General features: G+C 40.9%; 1 protein-coding gene across 9 annotated transcripts in view; it reads left to right on the top strand.

Moving 5' to 3' along the window:
• The window catches only part of CHD8 (chromodomain helicase DNA binding protein 8), a 71,351-nt gene that overhangs the window by 25,524 nt on the left and 17,843 nt on the right, over positions 1 to 27,984 (top strand). For all 9 annotated transcript variants that reach the window (XM_010335085.3, XM_003924352.3, XM_010335084.3 and 6 more), the window contains 19 exons: positions 564 to 935; positions 1,642 to 2,027; positions 3,054 to 3,168; positions 10,177 to 10,359; positions 10,441 to 10,509; positions 11,046 to 11,101; positions 11,626 to 11,743; positions 13,052 to 13,135; positions 17,233 to 17,370; positions 18,610 to 18,731; positions 18,883 to 19,126; positions 21,765 to 21,941; positions 22,926 to 23,069; positions 23,628 to 23,883; positions 25,550 to 25,760; positions 26,002 to 26,197; positions 26,698 to 26,865; positions 27,058 to 27,237; positions 27,689 to 27,799. In XM_010335085.3, the coding sequence (XP_010333387.2) occupies positions 564 to 935; positions 1,642 to 2,027; positions 3,054 to 3,168; positions 10,177 to 10,359; positions 10,441 to 10,509; positions 11,046 to 11,101; positions 11,626 to 11,743; positions 13,052 to 13,135; positions 17,233 to 17,370; positions 18,610 to 18,731; positions 18,883 to 19,126; positions 21,765 to 21,941; positions 22,926 to 23,069; positions 23,628 to 23,883; positions 25,550 to 25,760; positions 26,002 to 26,197; positions 26,698 to 26,865; positions 27,058 to 27,237; positions 27,689 to 27,799 (3,330 nt within the window). The remainder of the gene's footprint in view (positions 1 to 563; positions 936 to 1,641; positions 2,028 to 3,053; positions 3,169 to 10,176; positions 10,360 to 10,440; positions 10,510 to 11,045; positions 11,102 to 11,625; positions 11,744 to 13,051; positions 13,136 to 17,232; positions 17,371 to 18,609; positions 18,732 to 18,882; positions 19,127 to 21,764; positions 21,942 to 22,925; positions 23,070 to 23,627; positions 23,884 to 25,549; positions 25,761 to 26,001; positions 26,198 to 26,697; positions 26,866 to 27,057; positions 27,238 to 27,688; positions 27,800 to 27,984) is intronic.

Here is a 27,984-nt window from a genome sequence, read left to right as displayed (position 1 = left end):
GAGAGGCTGAGGCCGGAGGATCACTTGAGGCCAGGAGTTCGAGACCAGCCTGAGAAACATAGACCTCATCTCTACAAAAAACAAAAATTAGCTGGGCATGGTGGCATGTACCTTTAGTACCAGCTACTCAGGAGGCTGAAGCAGGAGGATCACTTGAGCCCAGGAGTTATGGGCTGTGGTGTCCTATGCCCATCAGGTGTCTGCACTAAGTTTTTCATCAGTATGGTGGCCTCCCAGGAGCAAGGGACCACCAGGTTGCCTAAGGAGGGATGAATTGGCCCAGGTTGGAAACGGAACAGGGCAGTACTCCCTTGCTGATAAGCAGTGGGGTTGCACCTGTGAATAACCACTGCATTGTAGCCTGGGCAATACAGCGAGACCCTGTCTCTAAAAATAAAAAAGATTCTATCAAGACAGATAGGATGATGAACAAAGTGAATTGTACTGTGTCTTCTGATGCGCAGTTTTTATGATTCTAGCATGAAGAAAACTGGTATAAATATTCCAGAGTATACCATTCTTTAATGTTCTACTCCTCTCGCAATTTCCTTTCTTCATTCTAGGGTGAATCGAAACGCATCACCCTGGTCCTCCAGCAGCCACAGTCTGGAGGTCCCCAAGGACATCGGCATGTTGTGCTAGGGAGTCTACCAGGCAAGATAGTGTTACAGGGCAACCAGCTGGCAGCCCTGACTCAAGCCAAGAATGCTCAGGGGCAGCCTGCCAAAGTAGTAACTATCCAGCTGCAGGTGCAGCAGCCACAGCAAAAAATCCAGATTGTACCACAACCACCGTCATCGCAGCCCCAGCCCCAGCAGCCACCGTCAACCCAGCCAGTGACTCTATCCTCTGTACAGCAGGCTCAGATAATGGGACCAGGACAAAGCCCAGGACAAAGACTTTCAGTACCAGTCAAGGTGGTACTGCAGCCACAGGTGAGAGACTTACATAGTAAGGAAAAGGAATAAAACGAAAATACTTAGTCCATTGCTGCTGCCCTCAGTAACCACTTATTCTTGAATGTGGGGCCATTCTAGATTTCTGTCTCTAAACTGAGATGTAGACTTAATTCTTTCATCCATGCAAACCTTATTTTAATTATGTTATTAAAAGATTAGAGAATTATTGTTGGGTTTGGGATACGGGATTATTTAGTATTTGAATTGTTTTATTTACAATCCTTTCCTAATATTACTGTGAAATAAAAATGATTGGTAACATCCTTTAAATGATATTTCAGAAATGTTATAAAGAAATAGTCAAGTGACCAGTCTTCCTCACACCGCTGCAGACAGATAAAACATAGGCCAAGAGTAGAATTTGAACTTTTTTACTGTTAGGCCAGAGACAAATATTGGCTATGTTAGTTGTAATTTTTCTGAAATAATGGAGATGTGTATTGATATGAAAGCATAGTAAAAAATACTGAAGTTTATTTTGGCAGAATTCTTGCTTTTTCTCACCCCTTTCCCACTAAAAGAATAAATTTTTAAAAGTATGTGTAGGTTCAATAAGATTTAGATTGAGCTTAGTTCTTGAGGACTAGTTTCTGACCCCCTAGTACCCCTGCTTCAGAGCTGGATTTTATTTAGGCCATTTAACTACAAGCAAGTTGAAATTTTAGTGTCTTTATTTCTGTAGGCTGGCTCTTCCCAAGGGGCCTCTTCTGGGCTCTCTGTAGTTAAAGTTTTAAGTGCCAGTGAAGTGGCAGCTTTGTCATCACCAGCAAGCTCTGCTCCTCATTCTGGGGGAAAGACAGGAATGGAGGAAAACCGCAGATTGGAACACCAGAAGAAGCAAGAGAAAGCAAATCGGATTGTGGCAGAGGCCATTGCAAGGGCCCGTGCCCGGGGTGAGCAGAACATACCTCGAGTCTTGAATGAGGATGAGTTGCCCAGCGTTCGGCCAGAGGAGGAAGGTGAGAAGAAACGCAGGAAGAAGAGCACTGGGGAGAGGCTGAAAGAGGAAAAGCCAAAGAAGAACAAAACATCTGGTACCTCCAAAACAAAGGGCAAGAGTAAGCTAAAGTGAGTCCTCCTTGCTATTTTGATGGGGTATTTGAGGGCAGAATAATCATTTCTAAAAAGTGTTGAGGAACTTAGATGTATTTATCAGCTACATAGTTCAAGGTGATCTACGTAGAAAATAATAAGGCCTTTCTTTTTTCTGTCCTAATGCATACAGGATTTGTTAAATGGAAAATTGAAATTAGCATATTTTGAGAGGAAAACATGAAGGGACTGGAAAGATAGTCACTGGGTTGGGAGTTACCTTTAAAAGCTGTGACTCTGCATTCAGATATTTGTCCTGATTTTGTATTACTGTAGTGTGAAAGATTTCTCACTACCCGCTACCACCCACATCAGTAAAAAGAGAACTGCTGGAGACATAGCTGCCCTGTTCTTGCATCTCATCTGTGAATGGAGATTTCAGTATCTACTGTTAGCTTTAAGCAGCGTTGACAGAAAAATGATGGCTTGCTACATAATTCTTGTCATAATTGAGTGTTCTCTTTCCCTTCCATGCCTTCTATCTTCTTTTTCACTAGCTTTAACTCCCTGGGATTCTTCAGGCTTTGTGGTACAATTATAACAATGTTTTATATTTGTATAAGATTTTTCAGCTTTTAAAAGATGGTTTTATATTTTTTATTCAAGCATCAGTAACTCTCAGGACAGGTATTATCTCTAATGTTTACAAATAATGAAATTAATGCCCTTGTAGTGACAGAAGTGGAATTGCAACAAGGTGTTCTAATACTTAATCTAGTATTTATTCTCCTAACTTGTGCTACTTTCCTTTAGGTATTTGTGAACACAGTAGTAGCAAGGATTTGTCAAATATGGTATGTTATAAGAGTCAGTCAGTGGTTTACAAATTCTAATATCTTCTTTTTTTCAAACACCCTATTTAATAGCTGTGTGTTCCATAGACTGATTATCTAAAAACTTCCCTCTGGAAGTTTTGTATGTGATAGTTTAGATTAATTATGTTTTTTTACCCCTAAATTTTCTTTGCCTTCACTGAAAATGAATTTAATTTTTCCTTTTTAGCACCATCACTCCTGTAGTGGGTAAGAAGAGAAAACGTAATACCTCATCTGATAATTCAGATGTGGAAGTCATGCCTGCACAATCACCTCGGGAAGATGAAGAAAGCAGCATTCAGGTAAAAGGATCCCAAAAGAATTTAGTAGAAGAAAATCATGTTTAATTATGGCTAACCAAGCCAAGAAGATACTGAGAGACTATAAGTCTATACACATTTCTTCAGTGTTGCTAAACTGGACGTAGGCCTAAAAGGTGAATACACCTGGTTAATGTCTTTTTTTTTTTTTTTTTTCCTTTTTTCTTGAGGCAGTCTCACTCTGTTGCCTGGTCTGGAGTGCAGTGGCATGATCTCAGCTTACTGCAACCTCTGCCTCCCAGTTTAAAATGATTCTCCTGCCTTAAGCCTCCTAAGTGCTGGGTTTATAGGCATGCACCACCACACCCAGCTAATTTTTGTATTTTTTAAATAGAGACCGGATTTCACCATGTTGACCATGCTAGTCTCAAACTGCTGACCTCAAGACCTCAAGTGATCCACTTACCTCGGCCTCCCACTGGTCAATGTCTTTAAAGTTTTTGTCTTCTTAGGCAAAAAGCATATTACTATAAAAATAGTGATACTTAGCTGAGTGTGGTGGCACACGCCTATAATTCCAGCACTTTGGGAGGCTGAGATGGGTGGTTCACCTGAGGTCAGGAGATTGAGACCAGCTTGGCCAACGTGGTGAAACACCATCTCTGCTAAACATACAAAGATTAACTGGGCATGGTAGTGCACGCCTGTAATCCCAGCTACTTGGGAAGCTGAGGCAGGAGAATCTATTGAACCCAGGAGGCAGAGGTTGCTGTGAGCTGAGATCGTACCATTGCAATCCAGCCTGGGCGATAGAGTGAGACTCCATCTCAAAAAAAAAAAAAGCAATACTCATTTTTTAAAATTTCAGTGTTTCAAATACTAGACAAATCATGTGAAATCATGCTGCATGATTGCTTTTCTGGCTGTGTCAGAACTTGGCTTTCTCTTAGAACTCCAAGAATCCGTTTTGCCTTACCTTGTCCACACTTCAGGATTCTGACTCTATGAACTAGGGTAGTTAGGCACAAAGTTTCTCCTTCATTTTGAAGATGAGGGACATTGGAAGACACCAAAAGAAACCAGACCAGACTGTAGTCTTCCATCTCTGGTTTGTTGCCTTATGGTTTCGTCTTTGGCTCTAATTTCTAACCATAGAGAAAACCTGATTCAGGAGACCCATAAGTGCTTCTGAGTAGCTCTGTGGTCTGGCCAACTTATTTAACGTACTTGAGTCTCAATTTCTCATCTGTAAATGGAGGTTTGGATTAAATGAACCTAAATGTTTCTCTATTAATATTTATAAGTGCCTCTCCTCTTTCATAATATACATTCAGTACATTGACAAACTGTTGCTTGGGTTGTTCTGGGGGAAATTACTATGTGAGAATAGCCAAGAAAGTTTTAAAAAGGAAAATGAGGCCAAACAAATTTTTTTAGAATATATTATGAAAGAATGATTACTAAGACTTTGAAATTGGAGAAGAAAAAACAGATTAATAAAACACAGTAGACATTAGAAATCAACTCAAATAGTTGTGGAAATTTACTGTATATGATTAAAACACCATTTTAAATCAACAGGGAAAAAGATTATTCAGTACATTTGGACAACTGGCTAACCATTTAGGAAAGCTGGATTTTTTGCTTTCTGAAAAATAAATTCCAACTGAATTAAAGCTGTAAATATAAAAGATGAAATTTATGAACTTTCTAGAGGCATGAATACATTTTAAAGTAATTATCAAGTAATCTTTGTGAAGAGGATTTTAAAAATCAGAAGTCATAAAGGAAAATATTGGTACGCTTGACAATATAAAATTTATGTATGGTATAACAACAAATAAATTCCATGAACAATGTAGTGGTTGAGAGCACAGACTCTGGAACCAGATTTCTTAGGTTCTTTTCTTAACTCTACCATTTACTAGCACTGTCACTCTGAATGAGTTACTTAGCCTCTTGGTGCCTCAATTTCCTCACCTCTAAAATGTAGGTAATAGTACTTATCAAATAGAGTTGTTACAAGGATTACATGTACACATTTATAAAGCACATATAACAGTGTTTGGATCATACTAAGAACACATATTAGGACCTATATGCATATGCTGTTGATTGAATGTGCTCTCCAAATTCATGAGTTAGCCAGGCATGCTGGCTTATACCTGTAATCCCAGCACTTTGGGAGGCTGAGGCAGGAGGATTCCTTGAGCCCAGGAAGTTGAGGCTGCAGTGAGCTGTGATCATGCCACTACAATCCAGCCTGGGCAGCAGAATGAGACACTATCTCCCTACCCCGCCCCCCAAAAATACTCCACAACGTTCACGGATTGGAAGCTAAATCCCCAGTGCAATAGTGTTGAGATGGGGACCCTTAAGAGACAATTAGGTCATGAAGGTATTACCCTCATGAATAGATAAATGTCATTGAGAACGTGTGTTTGTTATAAAATCAAATTGGGCCCTCTCTTGCTTCCTCTTGCTTGTGCTCTCACCTCTTACCTTCCTGCTGTGGGGTGATGCAGCAAGAACGTCCTCAACAAATGTGGGCAGCTTCATATTGGACTTACAAGCCTTCAGAAATGTGAGAAATACATTTCTTTTTCTTTTTTTTTTAAATTTTTCGAGATGGAGTCTTGCTCTCTTGCCCTAGCTGGAGTACAATGGCCCGATCTCGGCCCAGTGCAACCTCTGCCTCCCAATTCACGTGATTCTCCTGCCTCAGTCTCCTGAGTAGCTGGGATTGCAGGTGGCCCCACTACGCCTGGCTAATTTTTACATTTTTAGTAGAGATGGAGTTTCGCCATGCTGGCCTGGCTGGTCTTGAACAACTGACCTCAGGAGTTGGGAGGCCTACCTCGGCCTCCCAAAATGTGTGAGCCACTGTGGCTGGCCTTATTTTTCTTTTCTTTCTTTCTTTTTTTTTTTTTTCCTGAGACAGAGTCTTGCTATTTCCCAGGTTGGGGTGCAGTGGTGCAATCTTGGCCCACTGAAACATCTGCCTCCCAGGTTCAAATGATTGTCCCAGCTCAGCCTCCTGAGTACCTGGGATTACAGGTATGCACCACCACTCCCAGCTAATTTTTGTATTTTTTAGTAGAGACAGGGTTTCACCATGTTGGCTAGATGGTTGAACTCCTGGCCTCAAGTGGTCCACCCACCTCAGCCTTCCAAAGTGCTGGGATTATAGGCAGGAGCCACTGTGCCTCACTACATTTCTTTTTTTCGTACTGGGGGCGCGGAATGGAGTTTCACTCTTGTTACCCAGGCTGGAGTGCAATGGCGCAATCTGGGCTCACTGCAACCTCTGCCTCCCAGGTTCAAGCGATTCTTCTGCCTCAGCCTCCCGAGTAGCTGAGATTACAGGCATGCACCACCAAGCCCAGCTAATTTTTTATATTTTTAGTAGAGATGGGGTTTCTCTGTGTTGGTCAGGCTAGTCTCAAACTCCCGACCTCAGGTGATCCACCTGCCTCAGCCTCCCAAAGTGCTAGGATTACAGGTGTGAGCCACCATGCCCAGCCCATTTTTTTACTATTCAAAATAAATTACCCAGTCTCTAGTATTCTGTTACAGCAATACAAAATGGACATGTTTTGTTGCAACAACATGTTTTTTTAACTAAAGGTTAAATAAGGGTTAAAGGGTTATACAAATAAAGTATTTGTTAAACAAAAACATGAAGGAAAATTTTCATAATACAAAACACAGAGATTAGTAAAATTTAGAAAGTGGTCTGTTAGTTTACTAAGACCAGCATAACACAATACCCCAGACTAGGTGGCTTAAGCTAGGGACATTTATTTTCTTTCTTTTGTTTTTTTTTTGAGACAGAGTTTTGCTGTGTTACCCAGGCTGGAGTGCAGTGGTGTGATCTCGGCTCACTGCAACCTCTGCCTCCTGGGTTCAAGTGATTCTCCTGCCTCAGCCTCCTGAGTGATTGGGATTACAGGCATGTGCCATGACACCTAGCTAATTTTTCTATTTTTAATAGAGTCAGAGTTTCACCATGTTGGCCAGGCTGATCTTGACCTCCTGATGTTAGGTGATTCACCTGCCTTGTCCTCCCAAAAGTGCTGGGATTACAGGTGTGAGCCACCGCACCCGGCCTGGACATTTATTTCCTTACAGTTCTGGCGGCCAGAAGTCCAAGATCAAATGGTCTGCAAGTTTTCTCCTGAGGATTTTCTTGGCTTGCAGAAGGCCACCTTCTCATTGTGTCCTCATGTGGTCTTTCCCCTGTTGGTACACATCACTGGTGTCTTTTTGTGTGTCCAAATTTCTTTTTTTGTAAGATTGGATTAGGGCTCACCCTTGTGGCCTCATTTTAACTTGATGACTGTTTGAAAGCCCTGTTTCCAATTTCCAAATACATTCACATTCTGAGGTATTGGGGGTTGGGGGTTTAACATACAGATTTGTTGGGGTGGGGGTACAATTCAGCCTGTGACTAGTGAGGATGACAATATTGGCAGTTAAGGAACAGACACTTAACACGGTTGATGGGAGTGTTGATTGGGACAATCTTTTTGGCAAGTCAGTGTTTCAACATATAGCAGAATTTAGAATGTTAATTTTATTTCACTCAGTGATCCTCAACCTAGGAAATTACCTTATGAATATGTTCGCAAAAGAATACAATGATGGTGATGAGCCGGATGCAGTGGCTCATGCCTGTAATCCCAGCATTTTGGGAGGCTGAGTCAGGCAGATCACAAGGTCAAGAGATTGTGACCATCCTAGCCAACACGGTGAAACCCGTCTCTACCAAAAATTAGCTGGGCATGGTGGCACACTTCTGTAGTCCTAGGTACTTGGGAGGCTGAGGCAGGAGAATCTCTTGAACCCAGGAAGTGGAGGTTGCAGTGAGCCAAGATCGTGCGATTGCACTCTAGCCGCCTGACAACAGAGAGAGGCTCTGGCTCAAGAAAAAAAAAGAAAAGAAAAAAAGAATGCAGTGATAGATATAGCAATATTTGCAATAGCAAAAATGTCCAAAAATTAGGTGTCCATTGGTGGAGAAATAGTTAAGTAAAATTGGCAATACTCATGCAGTAGAATACTAGATGGCAGTTAAAAACAGTGAAGTAGGTTGGGATGTGCTAATAAGGAAGACTTACTATTAATGAAAAAAGGTCTATATAGTATCTTTATGATGTTTAAAGTATGTATGTGTGTCTGTGTGTGTTCATATATATATATGCATCAATTTTTTCCTGGAAGGATATACAAGAAATGGATAAGAATATGTAACTTTGAAGAGAAGGGTTGGTAAGTGGGTCATGATTATTGTACTTTAGTTTTTTATCCTTTGGCTTTGTGTGAAATTTTTTTAACTTGACCATTTGCCGTTTCATTTTTTAGTTTAAAAATACATATATGAGAAGAATTATAACAGTGCAATAAAGTAGATAGACACTAAAATGTTTCCCAGACTCCAGCTTCGCAGTCTCCCAGTTCTCCCCAGAGGTAGCCTCTGTTACCAATTTCTTGTATATCCTTCTAGAAATATTTCTTACTTCCATGAACACTCTACTTCTACTTCCACTAAATATTAGTATTCCATACCTACTCTTCTCTACTATGTGTTTTCCCTAATGATGTGTCTTGGAGGTTGTTCTTTAGTGGAAAAGATAGATCTACCCATTTTTCTCCTCTATTTTCCTTTTTTATTTGGAAAATTTTAGGTATACACAAAAGTAGGTTTTTAATGAAGTCACATATTCCCATTCTCCCACTTTAGTATTTATCAGCAGATGGCCCCCTCCCCAGTCCCCCCTGTCCTTCCTCCCACTCTAGTCCTGCCCACCTTTTATTTTATTTTTCAGACAGGGCCCAACTCTTGGCTCTAGGATGAAAGTGGCTTTTATTTCCTCTCTTGTGGAAGGAGGGGGAGGAGAGCTTTCCCAGGCACATCAACCTAAAGAAGGGTTGGCTGTGCCCCTAGAGCACAGGGATAGAAGAGCGGATCATTGGATTATTCAGAAGGAAGGGCTCATTCTTGTCCACTTCCTGGCACTGTGCTGCAGCGTATGCTGGCAGGTATCACTCCCCTTGAGACAGCAGCTCCCCCATCAGTGGAGGCACACTAGGAGATATCTGCTGGTTTTCACAAAGAGGACGGGGCAGGTGCCCTGAGTAAGGGAGAGAAAGCTGGGGTGGCCAACTCCACACCCCACGCCTGCCCAGTGTAATAACTTTCATAAAGCCTGGCTGGTGTAATTCCTCCCAGGAAGGCCCAGAGGGGCCCGTGGGCAATGCGAGATCTGATGGCTGATCCTTTAAATGCCCATCTCAGATTGTTATTCTTCACCGCTCACCCACTTATCTTCTGAACTGTTGCACAAGTGGCTCTGGCTGGCTTCCTTTGGGGGCTCCTCACTGGCAGGGCTGGTGACCCCAGAAATGGTGTGCAGATCCCTCGGGGGTGTTTTGGTCATGGGTGGGTGCGTTACTTCCTTGGGGATGTTTTGGTCATGGTTGAGTTCCAACACTCCATCAGGAATTTCTGGTTGTAGATGTTCCTGGTACCTCCCAGGGTGATGGTGAAGAGTGTGCTGCTGGGAGGTCGTGCTGTAGCTGCATGCCTTTGCCCAGCACCACCCACATTTAAGTAAAAAAGTAAGTGGCAGAACAGTACCCATAGTATGATTCTGTTTATTAAAAGAAAGAAAACCTTTAGAACTAAGACAAAAAAAGCAAAATTAGAACGAAATGTTCTTGCACCTTTGCCCTTCATGGTTGCTTCTAGTGTGAATTATATTGCACTCTGCAGCCTGAGAATCTTGTTTGGATTTCCCAGAGCTTCTTGCCACTAGTGTAGAGGTTTTTCTAAGTGGATTCTTGGCCTTTTATAAAGCAGTTAAGCCAATTGATATATGATCAATTCATAGAATAAATCACATTGTTTGACAAATAATCTATCATTTTTAGTTTGTTTTTCATCAAAATTTTGGAGTAAAATCTAAGTATATGACCATGGGCAAATAATTTTAAAACTCTTCTTTGTGAGAGACCTAATGAGTGACTCTACTACTTTTTGCTCTACAGAAGAGACGCTCAAACCGCCAAGTTAAACGAAAAAAATATACAGAGGACCTGGATATAAAGATCACAGATGATGAAGAAGAAGAAGAGGTGGATGTAACTGGTCCAATAAAACCTGAGCCTATTCTCCCTGAACCAGTGCAAGAACCAGATGGCGAGACTTTGCCTTCCATGCAGTTCTTTGTGGTAAGCTGTGAACTCAAGCAGTTTGGGAGGATTGCCTGCTAGTTCCAATCATCTCTTGACTGACTGCATCTTTTGCTGCAGGAGAATCCCAGTGAAGAAGATGCAGCCATTGTAGACAAAGTGCTTTCTATGCGGGTTGTGAAGAAGGAGGTGAGGACTTTTTAAATTTTTAAAAAATAGGCAGGGTTTCACTATGTTACCCAGGCTAAAGTGCAGTGGCTATTCATAGGTGTGGTTATAGCGCACTATGAACTTCTGGGCTTGAGCTGTCCTTCTGCCTCAGCCTCCTATCTGGGACTACCATTGTGTACCACTGCACCTGACTTTTCACTGTCTTAATATTAGCCTGTAATGCTATGTTCACAGGCTTTATTTAATGAACACCTTTGGCTGTCAGATGTATTGCTAGAGTGAAGTTGTGAGAGATGATGGAGGAAAGTTAGCTAGAAAATAGGAACTGCTTTACTGCTGCTGCTTTTACTTATATGTTTATAGAGTGGGTAAAGGCTTATTTCTTCCAGCTATCAGGCCTCTATTATTGGAGTACCAGGCTAGTTCCTTAATCCCTGCATCATTAATATATTCAGTGATTACTGGTGTGAAGTTGTGCAATGTGTGGTTAAAATTAAAAAGTTCTTTCTTTTGCAATTAAGGAACTGGTGACTAATTTCTTTCTTTTTTCTCAGCTTCCTTCTGGACAATATACTGAAGCAGAAGAATTCTTTGTCAAGTACAAGAACTAGTACGTGATCTGTGCAAAAAACTTGTCACCCCAAATTCCACAGGGTGGTAAAAAATTCTCCTGTGTAGAGTATGCTGGGTGGGAATGTGTCCCTTTTTTATAGTATTCTAGCCCAGATTACTGTTTTTAATTGGGAAAGTGGCTATTCAGAGAGAAATTCAGGAACTGACATGACTCTTAGTATTTCCTTGTAGGTAAGTGGGGTGAAGATGGTTCCTGACGAAATTTCTTTTGATTCTCTTTACCTTAGTCTAGCTCTAAGATCTTGCTACTCAAAATATGGTCCATGGACCAGCAGAATTAGCATTACTTGGATACTTTTTAGAAATGTGGGCTTTCAAGCACATCCCATACCAGGTGGTTTGTATACAAATTAGAGTTTCAGAAGTAGTGACCTAAGAGACTGTCTTCCAGTTTAAGCACGTATTTGTTATGTCTGCTTCCGGCTAATCCCAAAATTTCAGACAGCAGCCTGCCACCTTCTTTTACTTGCACCATGACTGCTTTTTTTCCATCCCTCTTAGTTCCTATCTGCACTGTGAATGGGCTACTATCTCCCAACTAGAGAAGGATAAGAGGATCCATCAAAAATTAAAGCGCTTCAAAACCAAAATGGCTCAGATGAGACACTTCTTCCATGAGGTAATTAGGAATAGGTATTGCCTATTATTTCTTTCATAGAAGCAGAAATTACTGGGGTTGTTAGTCTTGGCTGATTCTTCAAAATATTTATAGTTGGTTTGTACATATGGTTATAAAGTTTTAATTTTGGCCATTGACTTTTCTTACTTAATTGCCCCATGCTTTCTTTTCTTAGGTTTAAATATGGTTCATTTATTAGTTATAGGGTATTTTGAAATTGATTTCCTAAATACACATGAAGTATTTTCAAAACTGATGATAAACTGACTGCTGGTCCACTTGAGGCATTCTTCTTCCTCTAATGTCTCTCTTTAGCTATTGATGGTCTCTGTAGACATATTAAGAGAGAACATTTATTTTCTCAAATTTCTAATCCAGTATGACTAGAAATAGGGATAAAGCAGCTTGAAATTCCAATATCCAGGTTTACTGGTAAACACTGGAGCAAGATGAGTGAAGAAATATGTGTTATATTTGCAACATTTATCCTCAGTAAGAGTAGTTTGGTTGTGTGTTGCAAGTAGAAGAAAAAGTGGAATGGATGGACAAGTAAAGGAGACGAAGGAATGGAAATAGCCTATGTTTAAACCCTTGAAAAAGTTTAGGTATGGGCCAGGCACAGTGGCTCATGCCTGTAACCCCAGCACTGCAGGAGGCCAAGGTGGGCAGATCACTTGAGTTCCGGTGTTTGAGACCAGCCTGGCCAACATGGTGTATCCCTGTCTCTACTAAAAATACAAAAATTAGCCAGGTGTGGTGGCGGGCACCTGTAATCCCAGCTACTTGGGAGGCTGAGACAGGAGAATCACTTGAACCTAGGAGATAGAGGTTGCAGTGAGCCAAGATTGTGCCACTGCACCACTCCAGCTTGGGCAACAGAGGGAATCTCTTCCTCAAAAAAAAAAAAGCACCTTTAGGTATGAAGCAGAACAGAAAAATAGTTGCAGGGGATGTAGAGTCAAAGGAGGTCTTTTTTAAAAATGTGAAATGTGAAACGTGTGTATTTATGGCAATGACTCAGTAGAAGGATTCCTAAGAATGCAAGAAGCAGTGGACACCAGAGCCTTTATGGAGAGAATGACCTCTGTTAGAGAGAAAGAGACACTCACTGGCAGCAGTGAGAAGTTGGGTACAGACCCAGGTACATTTGTAGGATTTAATGTTATGAAAAAGGAAAACTCCCATCAGATAGCTTCTAATTTCTTTAAAAATTTCGAAATAGGATTCTCTGCTAAAGGTGAGGTAGAGAAGTGGGTTTATTGGACAGTGATCTTTTGGTCTTATTGTTTGGTTTCATAACTCATCTAGGATGAAGAGCCCTTTAATCCAGACTACGTAGAGGTGGATAGGATATTGGATGAGTCTCACAGTATTGACAAGGACAATGGGGAGGTGAGTTGTCAAAGCATCAAATAACATGAACATCCTCTTAGATTTCTGCAGGTTGGTTTGCCAGTCTTTTCTCTTTCAGGTATAGCTGCAAAATCCTTTGGACTGAAAAGGTATTTCTGAATTTTTCTGTGGAATCCCTAGATAATGGGAGGTAAGGAAGTAGAGAGAGATGCTAAAAGGAAAGATTTTGTAAAGTCCAACATGTAGAAGCTAAGTACTGAAAAGTCATTCATCTAGGTTTCAGTTTTCCTCAGATTTTAAATCATAGTCTGTTGACATAAAGTTGCAGGTAGAGTGTGGGGCAGGGGAAAGGGATACTTTATAACAGCACCTCCAAGTCAAATTCTTTCCTCTCTAAAATTCCAAATTCTTTTTTTTTTTTTGAGACGGAGTTTCACTCTTGTTACCCAGGCTGGAGTGCAATGGCACGATCTCGGCTCACCGCAACCTCTGCCTCCTGGGTTCAGGCAATTCTCCTGCCTCAGCCTCCTGAGTAGCTGGGATTACAGGCACGCGCCACCATGCCCAGCTAATTTTTTGTATTTTTAGTAGAGACGGGGTTTCACCATGTTGACCAGGATGGTCTCGATCTCTCGACCTCGTGATCCACCCGCCTCGGCCTCCCAAAGTGCTGGGATTACAGGCTTGAGCCACCGCGCCCGGCTAAAATTCCAAATTCTTAAATTTATGAATATAAAAGTGCTTCTATGGGCTACTTCCTGCACTCACCATTAATTAAATGTCTCTTCATTTGTCATTAAAACAGATCTGCTGGCTGGCGCAGTGGCTCACACCTGTAATCCCAGCACTTTGGGAGGCTGAGGTGGATGGAACACGAGGTCAGGAGTTTGAGACCATCCTGGCCAACATAGTGAAACACCGTCTCTACTAAAAATACAAAATTTAGCCAGGCATGGTGGCATGTGCCTGTAGTTCCAGCTGCTCGGGAGGCCACGGCAGGAAAATCTCTTGAACCCAGGTGGTAGAGGTTGTGATGAGCTGAGATTGCACCACTGCAGCAAAAAAAAAAAACAAAAAAAAAAAAACAAAAAAAAAACAGTCTGCTACATTTGAATATGTATTTTAATTTTTTTTTTTTTAATTTAAAAAAAATTTTCTTGAGACTATCTTCACTCTTGTCACCCAGGTTGTGGTGCAGTGGTGTGGTCTTGGCTCATTGTAACGTCCACCTCCAAGGTTCAAGTGATTCTCATGTCTCAGCCTCCTGAGTAGGTAGAACTACAGGTGTACACCATCACGTCTGGCTAGTTCTTATATTTTTAGTAGAGACAAAGTTTCAGTGTGTTGGCCAGGTTGGTCTCGAACTCCTACTTCAAGTGATCTGCTTTCCTCAGCTTCCCAAAGTGCTGGCATTGAAGGCGTGAGCCTCCATACCTAGCATAATCTTCATTTTCAAATATTCATCTGTGTTTAGTCACCAGTGAATTCAACTTTCTTTTAAATTTACTTATAATTTTTTTGACTCTATAAAACATCATTTTCGTAGATTGCGTCAGTTTATTTTTACTTCAAGTAACACTTTTTGGTTTAGCTTTGCAGGGACATAAAGAACATTTTTATCACATCTGACACTTTTTTTTTTTTTTTTTGAGACGGAGTTTCGCTGTTGTTACCCAGGCTGGAGTGCAATGGCGCGATCTCGGCTCACCGCAACCTCCGTCTCCTGGGTTCAGGCAATTCTCCTGCCTCAGCCTCCTGAGTAGCTGGGATTACAGGCACGCGCCACCATGCCCAGCTGATTTTTTGTATTTTTAGTAGAGACGGGGTTTCACCATGTTGACCAGGATGGTCTTGATCTCCTGACCTCGTGATCCACCTGCCTCGGCCTCCTTAAGTGCTGGGATTACAGGCTTGAGCCACCGCGCCCGGCCTGTCTGACACTTTTTATACAGTGACCAGTAGAGAACAGCAGAACCTTTTTATGATGTTAGTGCTGGGTGGGCGAGCTGGGTTTATTCATGAGATAAGTGACTTGCTCCTCCCATACATCATTATAACAGGACCTCTGAGTCAAATTCTTTCCTCTATAAAATTCCAAAGTTTACTCTACTTTATAAGCCTTCAGGTTCACTCAGATAGTCAGAATCTTAGATATCCAGGACCCAGTATACTTTATTGTCTTTAAATCTTAACAACATGCTTCAGATAACATATTTTGCTTTTGAGGTTGAGGGTGGTAGTATTGTGTGTTCGTTTGTGGGAATTGAGTGGAGAATGGGCCGGTTATTAGGGCAGTTTGTTAGCTACTCTGAAATTCTCATCATTTTTCAGGATCTCAACCTTTCCAGCCTTGACAATCTTACGCTTTTTACCATACTTACCCTTCTAAAAGCAATTGGCCTTTGGTTAGGTCCCTTTGGAATGTCTTGCAAATGATATGACAGGTGATAACATTTTCATACTCTAATACTATAATTTATGCTCCCAATATTGACTAATACTATCCTAAAATAAGTTTAATTTGTCATCCTTTTTTTTTGAGATGGAGTCTCATACTGTCACCCAGGCTGTAGTGCAGTGGCGCCATCTCAGCTCACTGCAATCTCCACTGCCTGGGTTCAATTTTCCTGCTTAGACTCCCCAGTAGCTGGGACTACAGGTGTCCGCCACCATGCCCAAATAATTTTTTCGTGTGTTTTTAGTAGAGACAGGGTTTCACCGTGTTGACCAGGATGGTCTCAATCTTCTGACCTCGCAATCTGCCAGCCTCGGCCTCCCAAACTGCTGGGATTACAGGTGTGAACCACTGTGCCCAGCCCAATTTGTGATCCATTTTATATTAACTACCTAATAGTGGAAATAAATATTACAGTAAATATTATGCTGGAAATGTGTGACCTGGACAAATGGCTTTATATAGAGAATGACCTGAGTTACTATGATAAAGAAAAAGATAAAAGAGCAGCTGGATCAATTCCAGAGATTCGACATCTGTGACTATGTTGAGGCACTTTCACACATTTTGTTGGCTATTTTAAGGAGTTTTCTATTTGATAATTAGAGATCCTTGTTGATTACACTAGACCCAGTCTAATCCATGCTTTATACTTAATAAGCCAAAAATGGAGATGCAGTAAGTGCAATGATCATCTTGAATAGTGAAAATAGGAGCCATTTGCTATTGATCACTGCCCTCTCATTTTCAGAGTATACCTACCTAGACTAGTACTTACTGTAGTTGAAATTTTTAGCATTTGGTCTTCTTTACTCTTATTACCTTTGTTGATAACTTCTTATTAGCTTCTAGCCTCCTGGGACTCACAAGGACATTTCTTTACCACCATGTAAGTGCTCTTGAGGTGCGTTTACACTGAGCTCTAGGAGCTCAGAAGCCAGTATATGCTGGTGGTCCTCGTCCTAAAGATAGCCTAGCGGCCAATGTGTCAGATTTGGTGCCAGGAGAATAGTATGGCACAGAAACACGTCTTTTTAATTTCAACATGGTATAGGAAAAGATTGCTCTTTTTTTTTTTTTTTTTTTTATCTGTGTAGTTGATGAGCATAATGTTTTAGTGCTTAGTGCTTTAGAAACTACTGGGTAGAAATTTTCCTTTTAGAACAGATTCTGATAAATTACTTTGAAGAATGATCAAAGCCACGAATAGTGCATCAGAAGGTGAACCATTGGTCGGTGTGTTTGGCCTTTTTCAACACCTTTTAGATATTGATATTTTGTGATCCGATTTTACAATCAAATTCTTATTCTTTTTTGTTGTTGTTGAGACAGAATCTCACTCTGTCACCAGGCTGGAGTGCAGTGGCACAATCTGGGCTCACTGTGACTTTTGTTTTCCAGTTTCAAGCAAATTCTCCTGCCTCAGCCTCCTGAGTAGCTGGGACTACAGGCACGCACCACCAGGCCTGGCTAATTTTTTTTGTGTTTTTAGTAGAGACAGGCTTTCACCATGCTGGCCAGGATGGTCTCGATCTCTTAACTTTGGGATCTGCCCTCCTCGGCCTCCTAAAGTCCTGGGATTATAGGCGTGGGCCACTGTGCCCCACCAAAATTCTTATTCTTTAACCACAACAGAGAACACAGAATAAGTTTCTTAAGACTTTGGTTTCTTCTCTCCTAGCCTGTTATTTACTACCTGGTGAAATGGTGCTCTCTGCCCTATGAAGATAGCACTTGGGAGCTAAAAGAGGATGTTGATGAGGGCAAGATTCGCGAATTTAAACGGATTCAGTCAAGGCACCCAGAACTCAAAAGGGTGGTAAGTACGTTTGCATTAGAGTATAAAGGCCTATGTAAGAAATGATTTAATTTTTTCCCCCATGGAAGTTTTTGTTGTTTTAACTTTTTATTATGGAAATTTCAAACATATAAAAATTGAAGAAATGGTATAATGTACCCATTATCCACTTAACAATTAGCAGTACACATCCAGTCTTATGTCATATATTTTCCTACCCATTAATTCCTGTTACCCAGGTTATTTTAAATCAAATCCCAGATTCATTTATTTCATCTGTAAATATTACAGTGTTTGTGTCTAAAAAAAAATTATTACACCTGAAAAATTTAATCATTCTTTAATATCATCAGATAGTTGGTACCAATCATTGCATCATCTTTTAATTTTTGTTAAATCATTTAAATTTGGTTCTCAGTAAGGTCCATATATTGCTATCAGTTCATACGTCTCAAGTTTCTTTTAACTTTCCACTTGATCTCATCTCCCTGCCTTATAATTTTCTCTTGAAGAAATCAGTTGATTTGTAGAGTTTTCCATAGGCTGAAGTTTGCTAATTATATTACCCTTGGTACCTTTTTACATGTTCTCTGTCCCTAATATTTCACATGAATGCTTAGGTTAGAGCAATGCTGTCCAATAAAACATTTTAGAGCTGTGCTGTTCAATACAGTAGTCACTAGCCATGTGTTTTTTGTGTGGTTTTTTTTTTTTTTAACATTGTAGAAAGCTCTGTTAGACATCACTGTTCTACAGGCTTGATCAGATGGGAGAGGGAAGCCAGTAACTCTGCTTCATAGATGGTGGTGTGTACTTACATCAGGTTGTGTTTTGTGATGTTGTCAGTCATTTGTTGTCATTCTGGATCCATACTTTAAGTATTTGAAAGTGGTGATATTTTAATTCTACCATTTCTGCATTTATTAGCCAGATTCTTCTATAAAAAGAAATTTGTTTCACTTACTCTTTGGTTTCCTTAAGGTAGAGATCATATAGAAAAGATAAGTACTTTATTATTTTCCTGTATTTCCTAGTTCCAAAATAATGATGTAGTTCTCTTAAATTCTCCAAAAGTGACGAGAGTTTTTCTTCTTTATTTTTTTTTTTTAAGTAACATTGTGAACTCATGAATTTAAACATATTTGACCTGTTTTAATCCAAACCAATGTTGTTTTGAATTGACTTTAACTATTAGAACTTACCTAGTAAGTCTTTTTGTTAATGTCTCCACTACATTTATTCAAATGTCGTGTTTTTTAGAATCGTCCGCAGGCAAGTGCCTGGAAGAAATTGGAGCTATCACATGAATATAAAAACAGAAACCAGTTACGGGAGTATCAGTTGGAAGGGGTCAATTGGCTGCTGTTTAATTGGTATAACAGGTAAAAAAAAAGAATGGGCCCGTAAGATGTAAGCTTAGTTTTGGGATTATTTTTGTTTGTTTTCTATTGAAATAATTTCTTCCTACATACTCTATTATTTTTTAAAGATAGTATCTTTTAACATTTTTTTTCCCCCATGGTAAATCTGCAGGCAGAACTGCATCCTGGCTGATGAGATGGGACTGGGCAAAACTATTCAGTCCATTGCCTTCTTGCAGGAAGTATATAATGTGGGCATCCATGGCCCCTTCTTGGTCATTGCCCCATTGTCCACAATTACTAACTGGGAGCGAGAATTTAATACATGGACAGAAATGAACACTATTGTGTACCATGGCAGCCTGGCCAGCAGGCAGATGATTCAACAATATGAAATGTACTGCAAAGATTCACGGGTGAGTTACATGTCTTGGGAATACTATGGCTTAGAGAAAGTTGGACAAGGTACCTGGTATTTTAGGCGCTGTATATGAATAGAAGACTTTTATTGAAAGGCTTCAGTATGCTTATGCAAAAATGTCTATGGCTTTAGGGATTTTTGTATAGCAGTATGCATGTCTTTTTTTGACTTTGCTATTTTTTTGCCCAGTAGACATTTGATCCAGTAGAAGTTCTGATTTTATTAATGAACACATACATTTTAAGTAGAATTTTGCCAGCATCAATGAATTTTAATCACAGTATTTTCCAGAAATGAAATTCTTTTAGCCACTTAATCCATATGGTGGTGAGCTTCTTTCTTTCTTTTTTTTTTTTTTGAGACGGAGTTTCGCTCTTGTTACCCAGGCTAGAGTGCAATGGCATGATCTTGGCTCACCACAACCTCTGCCTCCTGGGTTCAGGCATTTCTCCTGCCTCAGCCTCCTGAATAGCTGGGATTACAGGCACGCACCACCATGCCCAGCTGATTTTTTGTATTTTTAGTAGAGACGGGGTTTCACTATGTTGACCAGGATGGTCTCAATCTCTTGACCTCGTGATCCACCTGCCTCGGCCTCCCAAAGTTCTGGGGTTACAGGCTTGAGCCACCGCGCCCGGTTTTTTTTTGTTTTTAAAGACAGAGTCTTGCTCTGTCACCCAGGCTGGAGTACAATGGCGTGATCTTGGCTCACTGCAACATTCACTTCCTGAGTTCAAGCAATTCTCCTGCCTCAGCCTCCCGATTAGCTGAGATTACAGGTGCCTGCCACCATGCCCAGTTAATTTTTTATATTTTTAGTAGAGGTGGGGTTTCACCATATTGGACAGACTGGTCTCAAACTCCTGACCTCAGGTGATCCACCTGCCTTGGCCTCCCAAAGTGCTGGGATTACAGGCATGAGCCATCGTGCCCAGCCACTGTGGTTATTTCTTTCGCTCTTTTTAGTCTACTGAAATTTTCATCATGATCAGTTTCTTTTTCTAAATGGCCAGGTATAGTGGCTCATGCGTGTAATCCCAGCACTTTGGGAGCCCAAGGTGGGCTTATTACCTGAGGTCAGGAATTCGAGACCAGCCTGGTCAACATGGTGAAAGCCCATCTCTACTAAAGATATAAAAATTAGCTGGGTGCAGTGGTGGGCACCTGTAATCCCAGCTACACAGGAGGTTGAGGCAGTATCGCTTGAACCCAAGAGGTGAAGGCTGCAGTGAACCTTACCTATCTGCAAGTTAATTTTCAGTTAGGTGCATATTTTGAGGCTACTGCAAATAAAATACATTGTTTCTTAATTATAACTTTCATAACTTATATCCTAAAAACAATTGTAATTATCATGCACTTTTAACTTAATATAAATTTCTAAAATAGCCTTGTATCGTTGGATTCCAGCCTGGATGACAGAGCAAGACTTTGTCTCAAAAAAAGAAAAGGCCAAGAGCAGTGGCTCACACCTGTAATCCCAGGAGTTTGGGAGGCTGGGGGAGATCATGAGGTCAGGAATTCGAGAACAGCCTGGCCAACATAGTAAAACCCCATTTTTACTAAAAATACAAAAATTAACCAAGCATGGTAGCACACGCCTATAGTCCCAGCTACTCGGGAGGCTGAGGCAGGAAATCATTTGAACCAGGAGGTGGAGGTTGTGAGGAGCCAAGATCAGGCCACTGCGCTGCAGCCTGGTCACAGAGCAAGACTCCATCTCAAAAAAAAAAAAATCAAATTTCTTTTTCTATGTAAATTTGAAAACAAAATTGAAATTATCCATCATGTATTAACATGAATTTTATTGTTTTTCTATTAGTTTTCTTTTTATTTCTACCAAATCAGATCTTCCTGTCATATTTTATTTATAGCTCTTTTTTTTTTTTTTTTTTGAGACGGAGTCCTGCCCTGTCACCAGGCTGGAGTGCAATGGCACGATCTGGGTTAATTACAACCTCCACCTCCTGGAGTCAAGTGATTCTCCTGCGTCAGCCTCCTAAGTAGCTGAGATTACAGACACATGCCACCACACCCAGCTAATTTTTGTATTTTCAGTAGAGACGGGATTTTACCATTTTGGCCAGGATAATCTCGATCTCCTGACCTTGTGATCTGCCCACCTCAGCCTCCCAAAGTGCTAGGATTACAGGCATGAGCCACCACGCCCAGCCTGCAGCTCTTAATTTTGTAAAAATGATGTTATTCTTTTGTCAATTTTTAGACATCAGCCAATATTATATTCTGTATTATCTGTTTTCATTTTTATTGTCTTGTATGTTTTGTCATTGTCCAGCAGTTGTGGATTTCATTGTTACTCAACAAAATATCTAGGGCAGAGATATATGAGCTAGGCATACAGCAGAGTAAAAAATGTCTAGCCTCTCATTCAGTGAGGTCTGTCGTTTTCCCAAAAAGCTGAATATGTTGAGGAAGCAGTATATCTTAGATTCAGTGATACAGCACTATTTTTCGGGAAGAATAAACAACGGTGGAGGTGGGTGGTGGTACAGTTTCTATTTCCTGTTAAATATGTCTTAATACATATAGTAGCCAAGTAATTCAGAAAAGCTCCTCGATTAGGTACATTGTAGTATTTTTTCTTTTTTTGACTTTGCTGCCTTCATGCTTAGGGACGCCTCATCCCAGGTGCATACAAGTTTGACGCCCTGATCACCACTTTTGAGATGATTTTGTCAGACTGTCCTGAGCTTCGTGAAATTGAATGGCGTTGTGTCATCATTGATGAGGCCCATCGACTGAAAAATCGTAATTGCAAGCTGCTCGATAGTCTTAAGCACATGGACCTGGTGAGTTCCACACTGACTTGTGGGCTGAAACACCTGGAATCAACCCTAATTCCCTGTGGAATTAAAATAACCCTAGTTTAGCAGAGAAGAAAAAAAGTCTGAATCATGGTATTGAACAGTGGGGCTGGCTTGTGGATATGGTAACCTGAAAGTCATAAATTTTAGAACTGGGAAGTTTAGTGATTCTCAACCAGAAGAAGAGGTAGGAAACTACACTGGTTACCTATTACTGCATAACAAAATACTCCGAAACTTAGTATCCTACAGTAACTATATTTTTCATGATTTTCTAGCTCAACCACTTAGGCTGTGCTCAGCTGGTTGGTTCTTATGATGATCTTGCCTGGAGTCAATATTGCTACAACTGGCAGTTGATGCTGGTTTTTATCTGGAGCACCTCCACATGGCCTCTCATCCTCCGTAGGCCAGAGTGGGTTTCTTTGCATGGTAGTCTCAGGGCAGTATTCCAAGAGGGCAAAAGTAGAAACAGCAACCTTTGAGATAGGTTCTGAAGCTCACAGTGTCACTTCTGCTACATTCTTGTTCTTGTAAGTAACAAGGCAAGCCTAGATTCACGGGATGAACCTCGATAGGTGGAACAACAAAAAATTAATCGCCGTATTTAATCCAGCTCAGTTACATTCCCTAGATGACAGCAGATTTTAGGATATCTGTGGGGAGTTGAATATGGAGAGACATATGTAATTGGAATAAACATAATCTGAATTATTGTTTTTTGATTTGCTTATTACAATATTTATGTTATTTCAGTACATTAATGTCAGAGGGATTTCTTGAATGTTTTGTGTTTATCGAAAGGGTGTGGAAGAAAAGTTAATGGACCAGTGATCTTGTCCATTCTCATAATTTTATACATAAAGAAATTAAAGGTTATATAATTTAAAGATTATATACTTGATAGAAAACCTCAAAAGTCCTTTATATTTTTTAATTTTGTTATTCTTTTGTTTCCTCCGTTTCTAGGAACACAAAGTGTTACTCACAGGAACACCATTGCAAAATACTGTAGAAGAACTGTTTAGCTTGCTTCATTTCTTAGAACCGTCACAGTTTCCCTCAGAATCAGAGTTTCTCAAGGACTTTGGGGATCTAAAGACAGAGGAACAGGTAAGGCAATCTATCTGATGAGGTACTAACTCAGGACAAAAAAGATGAAGTTTGCCGGGCGCGGTGGCTCAAGCCTGTAATCCCAGCACTTTGGGAGGCCGAGGCGGGTGGATCACGAGGTCGAGAGATCGAGACCATCCTGGTCGACATGGTGAAACCCCGTCTCTACTAAAAATACAAAAAATCAGCTGGGCATGGTGGCGCACGCCTGTAATCCCAGCTACTCAGGAGGCTGAGGCAGGAGAATTGCCTGAGCCCAGGAGACGGAGGTTGCAGTGAGCCGAGATCGCGCCATTGCACTCCAGCCTGGGTGACAAGAGCGAAACTCCGTCTCAAAAAAAAAAAAAAAAAAAGATGAAGTTTGTACATGGCAGACATCTGTTGTCATTGGGCTCTCAAGAGCCCTTCTGAACTTATATTCTTGTGCCTACATCATTTGTGGCATCAAAGCGTACATTTCTTAGTAGTGGAAAACTCTAATTTTCCATGTTTCCACATAATGTGAGAATGTTTGTCCTCATGTTACTGATTTCTTTTTCTCTCTGTAATGGACCACAGGTTCAAAAGCTACAGGCCATTCTTAAGCCAATGATGCTGAGAAGACTCAAAGAGGATGTTGAAAAAAACTTGGCACCCAAACAGGAAACTATTATTGAAGTAGAGCTGACTAACATCCAGAAGAAATATTATCGGGCTATTTTGGAGAAGAATTTCTCCTTCCTTTCCAAAGGAGCAGGTCATACCAACATGCCTAATCTACTTAACACAATGATGGAGTTGCGCAAGTGCTGCAACCACCCATATCTCATCAATGGTGAGGGAATTCTTGGTATACACCTGAACTTCTGTAGTACGTGTGTTTACCTTCCAGATGATACTCCTTGGGGACAATGGATGCATTGACTGATCCAACCAAATTTGGGGGTGGGGACTGAGGAATGAGAAGTGGTTCTCCTTTTACAAAAGAGATTCTAAGCCTGGGCAACATGATGAAACCCCACCTCTACAAAAAAATACAAAAATTAGCTAGGTATGATGGCACGCACCTGTGGTCCCAGCTACTCGGGAGACTGAGGTGGGAGGATTGCTTGAACCCAAGAGGTAGAGATTGCAGTGAGCTGAGATCGCACCGCTGCACTTCAGCCTGGGTGACAGAGTGAGACCCTGTCTCCTCTAGTTCTTTCTACCCCTTTGATCCTGCATAATCTCCAAAATTAAGATTTGCTGTTTAGAATTTCATGAATAAGAACTCAGATTAGCCAGGCACAGTGGCATGTACCTGTAGTCCCAGCTACTTAGGAGGCTGAGGCTGGAGGATCATTTGAGCCCATGAGTTTGAAGCTATCCCTATCTCAAAAAGAAAAAAAAAATTCTCAGGTGATTCTGTTCCCTGGATAAATGTCCTTATCAACACTCCATTTTGTTGTGTCTGTCTCTTTTTTGGGTGCTGATAGTGTTCATCTTACTTAGTCTTTGTCCACATATTTACATCTTTTTTTACCCGGTTATCATAGGCCTGCCTTACTTGGAATATTTTGTATGACACAACTGAGGATGATTTAAGTTTCTTTTTTTTTCTTTGAGATGGAGTTTCGCTCTTGTCACCCAGTCTGGAGTGCAGTGGTGTCATCTCAGCTCACTGCAACCTCGACCTCCCAGGTTCAAGTGATTATCCTGCCTCAGCCTACCAAGTAGCTGGGTTTGCAGGTACCCACCACCGCGCCCAGTTATTTTTTTGTTTTTTTGAGACAGTCTTGCTCTGTTGCCTAGGCTAGAGTACAGTGGCGTGGTCTCAGCTCACTGCAACCTCCACCTCCTGTATTTAAGCTCTTCTCCTGCCTCAGCCTCCCAAGTAGCTGGAATTATAGGCACCTGCCACCTGGCCTGGCTAATTTTTGTATTTTTATTAGAGATGGTGTTTCAGCATGTTTGGCAGGCTGGTCTCAAACTCCCAGCCTCAGGTGATCCACTTGCCTCGGCCTCCCAAAGTGCTGGGATTATAGGCGTGAGCCACCATTCTAGGCCGTTTATTTCTGTTTTTCGTTTTTAAGACAGTCTTGCTCCATCACCCAGACTGGCGTGCAGTGGCACGATCTTAGCTCACAGCAATCACCACCTCCTGGGTTCAAGCGATTCTCCTGCTCAGCCTCCTGAGTAGCTGGAACTACAGGCCCGTGCCACCACGCAAAGCTAATTTTTGTGTTTTTAGTAAAGACAGCATTTCACCATGTTGGCAAGACTGGTGTCGAACCCCTGACCTCAGGTGATCCACCCTCATGGTCTTCCCAAAGTGCTGGGATTACAGGCATGAGCCACCGTGCCCAAATGATTTAAGATTTTTTGGTGCTGAAATTCTGTGTGTATGAAATGTTGGTCTTAAGTAAAATTACATTTTTTTCCCTTTGCTTTCTTAATTAAATAGTCTACAACCCTAATACGTTTCACTGAATCTTAACATAATTTGATTTTTCTTTTGGTAGGTGCGGAAGAAAAAATCCTAACAGAATTCCGTGAAGCTTGCCATATTATACCTCATGACTTCCATCTGCAGGCCATGGTTCGTTCAGCTGGCAAACTGGTCCTTATTGACAAGTTACTTCCAAAGCTTAAAGCTGGTGGCCATAAAGTTCTGATCTTTTCTCAGATGGTACGCTGCCTAGACATCCTAGAGGATTATTTAATCCAGAGGAGGTAAGAAAAGAGTCATCCCAGCCTGTGGTTACTCTATCCTCATAAAGCAGCAAAAAGTAGGAGGGCCTGGGTTGACCAATTAGAGTTGACCAATTGCAGTAAAAGAAGTTTTTAAGATTCTCACTCTCAACTTGGTTTTTGACCAGCTTCAATATGGAAGTACTGGTATTGATCCTAGCTTGCTTTTTTGGTCTTCACTTCTGCTTGGCCTCTTACATTTTTTTCTGTGACTCCCATACAGGTACTTATATGAACGTATTGATGGGCGAGTTAGAGGGAACCTTCGACAGGCTGCCATTGACCGCTTCAGCAAACCTGACTCAGACCGCTTTGTCTTCTTACTATGTACCCGGGCTGGTGGACTTGGTATTAATCTTACAGCTGCTGATACCTGCATTATCTTTGATTCAGACTGGAATCCACAAAATGACCTGCAGGTAAAGGAATTCATTGTCTTAGGAACTAACTACCTAACTTGTGAGATTTTTTAGTAAGAATAGGATCTTTTAGAAAGAACTTTCAGAGAATTTGGAATTGTTTCCTTAGTTAAGGGTGGCAGTTAGGTCAGGGAATCAGCAAATGTTTTCTGTAAAGGACAGGATAGTAAATGTTTTAGCCTTTGTGAGCTATCAAGTCTCTGTCTCACCTCCAAGTCCTTCAACACTAAAGCAGCCATAGATAATATGTAAATGAATGAGTAGTATTGTGTCCACATTGAACTTTATTTATAAAAAATAGATGTCCATACCGAATTTAGTTTGCTGACCCCTGGTCTACATGATTGCGTGATCATTTCATCTTGAAATTGACTCTTGGTTTTGAGTTTTTCTCATGGCTGCTCTATGGAAGTGAGAGGATCATAAATTGGTATTTTGTATCCTTTCCCTTGCTAATTTTGTGTTATGTTTCTCCTTTCATTTTTATTTTTTTAAACCAGGCCCAGGCACGATGTCATCGAATTGGGCAGAGCAAAGCTGTGAAGGTGTACCGCCTCATCACTCGTAATTCCTATGAGAGAGAGATGTTTGATAAGGCCAGCCTCAAGTTAGGATTGGATAAGGCTGTGCTTCAGTCCATGAGTGGTCGGGATGGCAACATTACTGGAGTGAGTCTTAGTTTATAGATAAGTTTGTAGTGAGTCATTGTGATAGAGGGAAACAAAAGCTATTTTTACACAGGAATTTGACTACCTTGTTTGGATTCTCAATTATTCTTAAAATATAATAGCTAAAATATTATAGCATAGTTAGTTAATATTCTCTTGATAGTCTTTTCATCTGTCTATTGGTTTTTATAGATCCAACAGTTCTCTAAGAAAGAGATTGAAGATCTTTTAAGAAAAGGAGCATACGCAGCCATCATGGAGGAAGATGATGAAGGTTCCAAGTTTTGTGAAGAGGACATCGATCAGATCTTGTTAAGACGAACTACAACCATCACCATTGAATCTGAAGGAAAAGGTTCTACCTTTGCCAAGGTATGTTCTATCTGTGCCAGAGGCTAGAAAAGCAGAGATAGAGACCTGAGTCTCTAGGATTTAATTATGTTTTTATGCTGGGCACAGTGGCTCATGCCTGTAACCCCAGCACTTTGGGAGACTAAAGTGGGTGGATCAGTTGAGGTCAGGAGTTCAAGACCAGCCCAACCAACATGGTAAAACCCCTTCTCTACTAAAAATACGAAAATTAGCCTGGAGTTGTGGCATACGCCTGTGTTCCCAGCTGCTCGGAGGCTGAGGCAGGAGAACCACTTGAGCCCGGGAGGTAGAGGTTGCAGTGAGCTGAGATTGTGCCACTGCACTTCAGCCTGGGTAACAGAGTGAGACTCCATCTCAAAAAAAAAAAAAAAGTTTAAAAAATATAGTTGCTGAATTTTACCACTTTAAAAAAAAAAATGTCAGCTTTACCTCTGCATTTGTTTTTCGCTAGGCAAGCTTTGTTGCCTCTGAAAACAGGACAGATATTTCTTTGGATGACCCCAACTTTTGGCAAAAGTGGGCCAAAAAGGCAGACCTAGACATGGATCTGCTCAATAGTAAGGTGAGTTTCTTCTAACTTTAGGGACGAAGTATTGCAGAAGACCACACTACTTTCAGGAGTCTTTATAGCTACTCTGATTATTTGATGCTAATTGTGGTTTATGATGGTGTATTGTATACAACGGCTGTTGTGGATATGTTCTACCTAAGAGGCCCCAGAAAAATAATTGGGTATCTCCCACCTAA

The sequence above is a fragment of the Saimiri boliviensis genome, chromosome 2 (assembly GCF_048565385.1).
Source record: "Saimiri boliviensis isolate mSaiBol1 chromosome 2, mSaiBol1.pri, whole genome shotgun sequence".
In the NCBI taxonomy this organism is placed as follows: Eukaryota; Metazoa; Chordata; class Mammalia; order Primates; family Cebidae; genus Saimiri; species Saimiri boliviensis.
The sequence above is the reverse complement of the archived record's forward strand: the minus strand, read 5'-3'. Positions and strand labels throughout refer to the sequence as shown.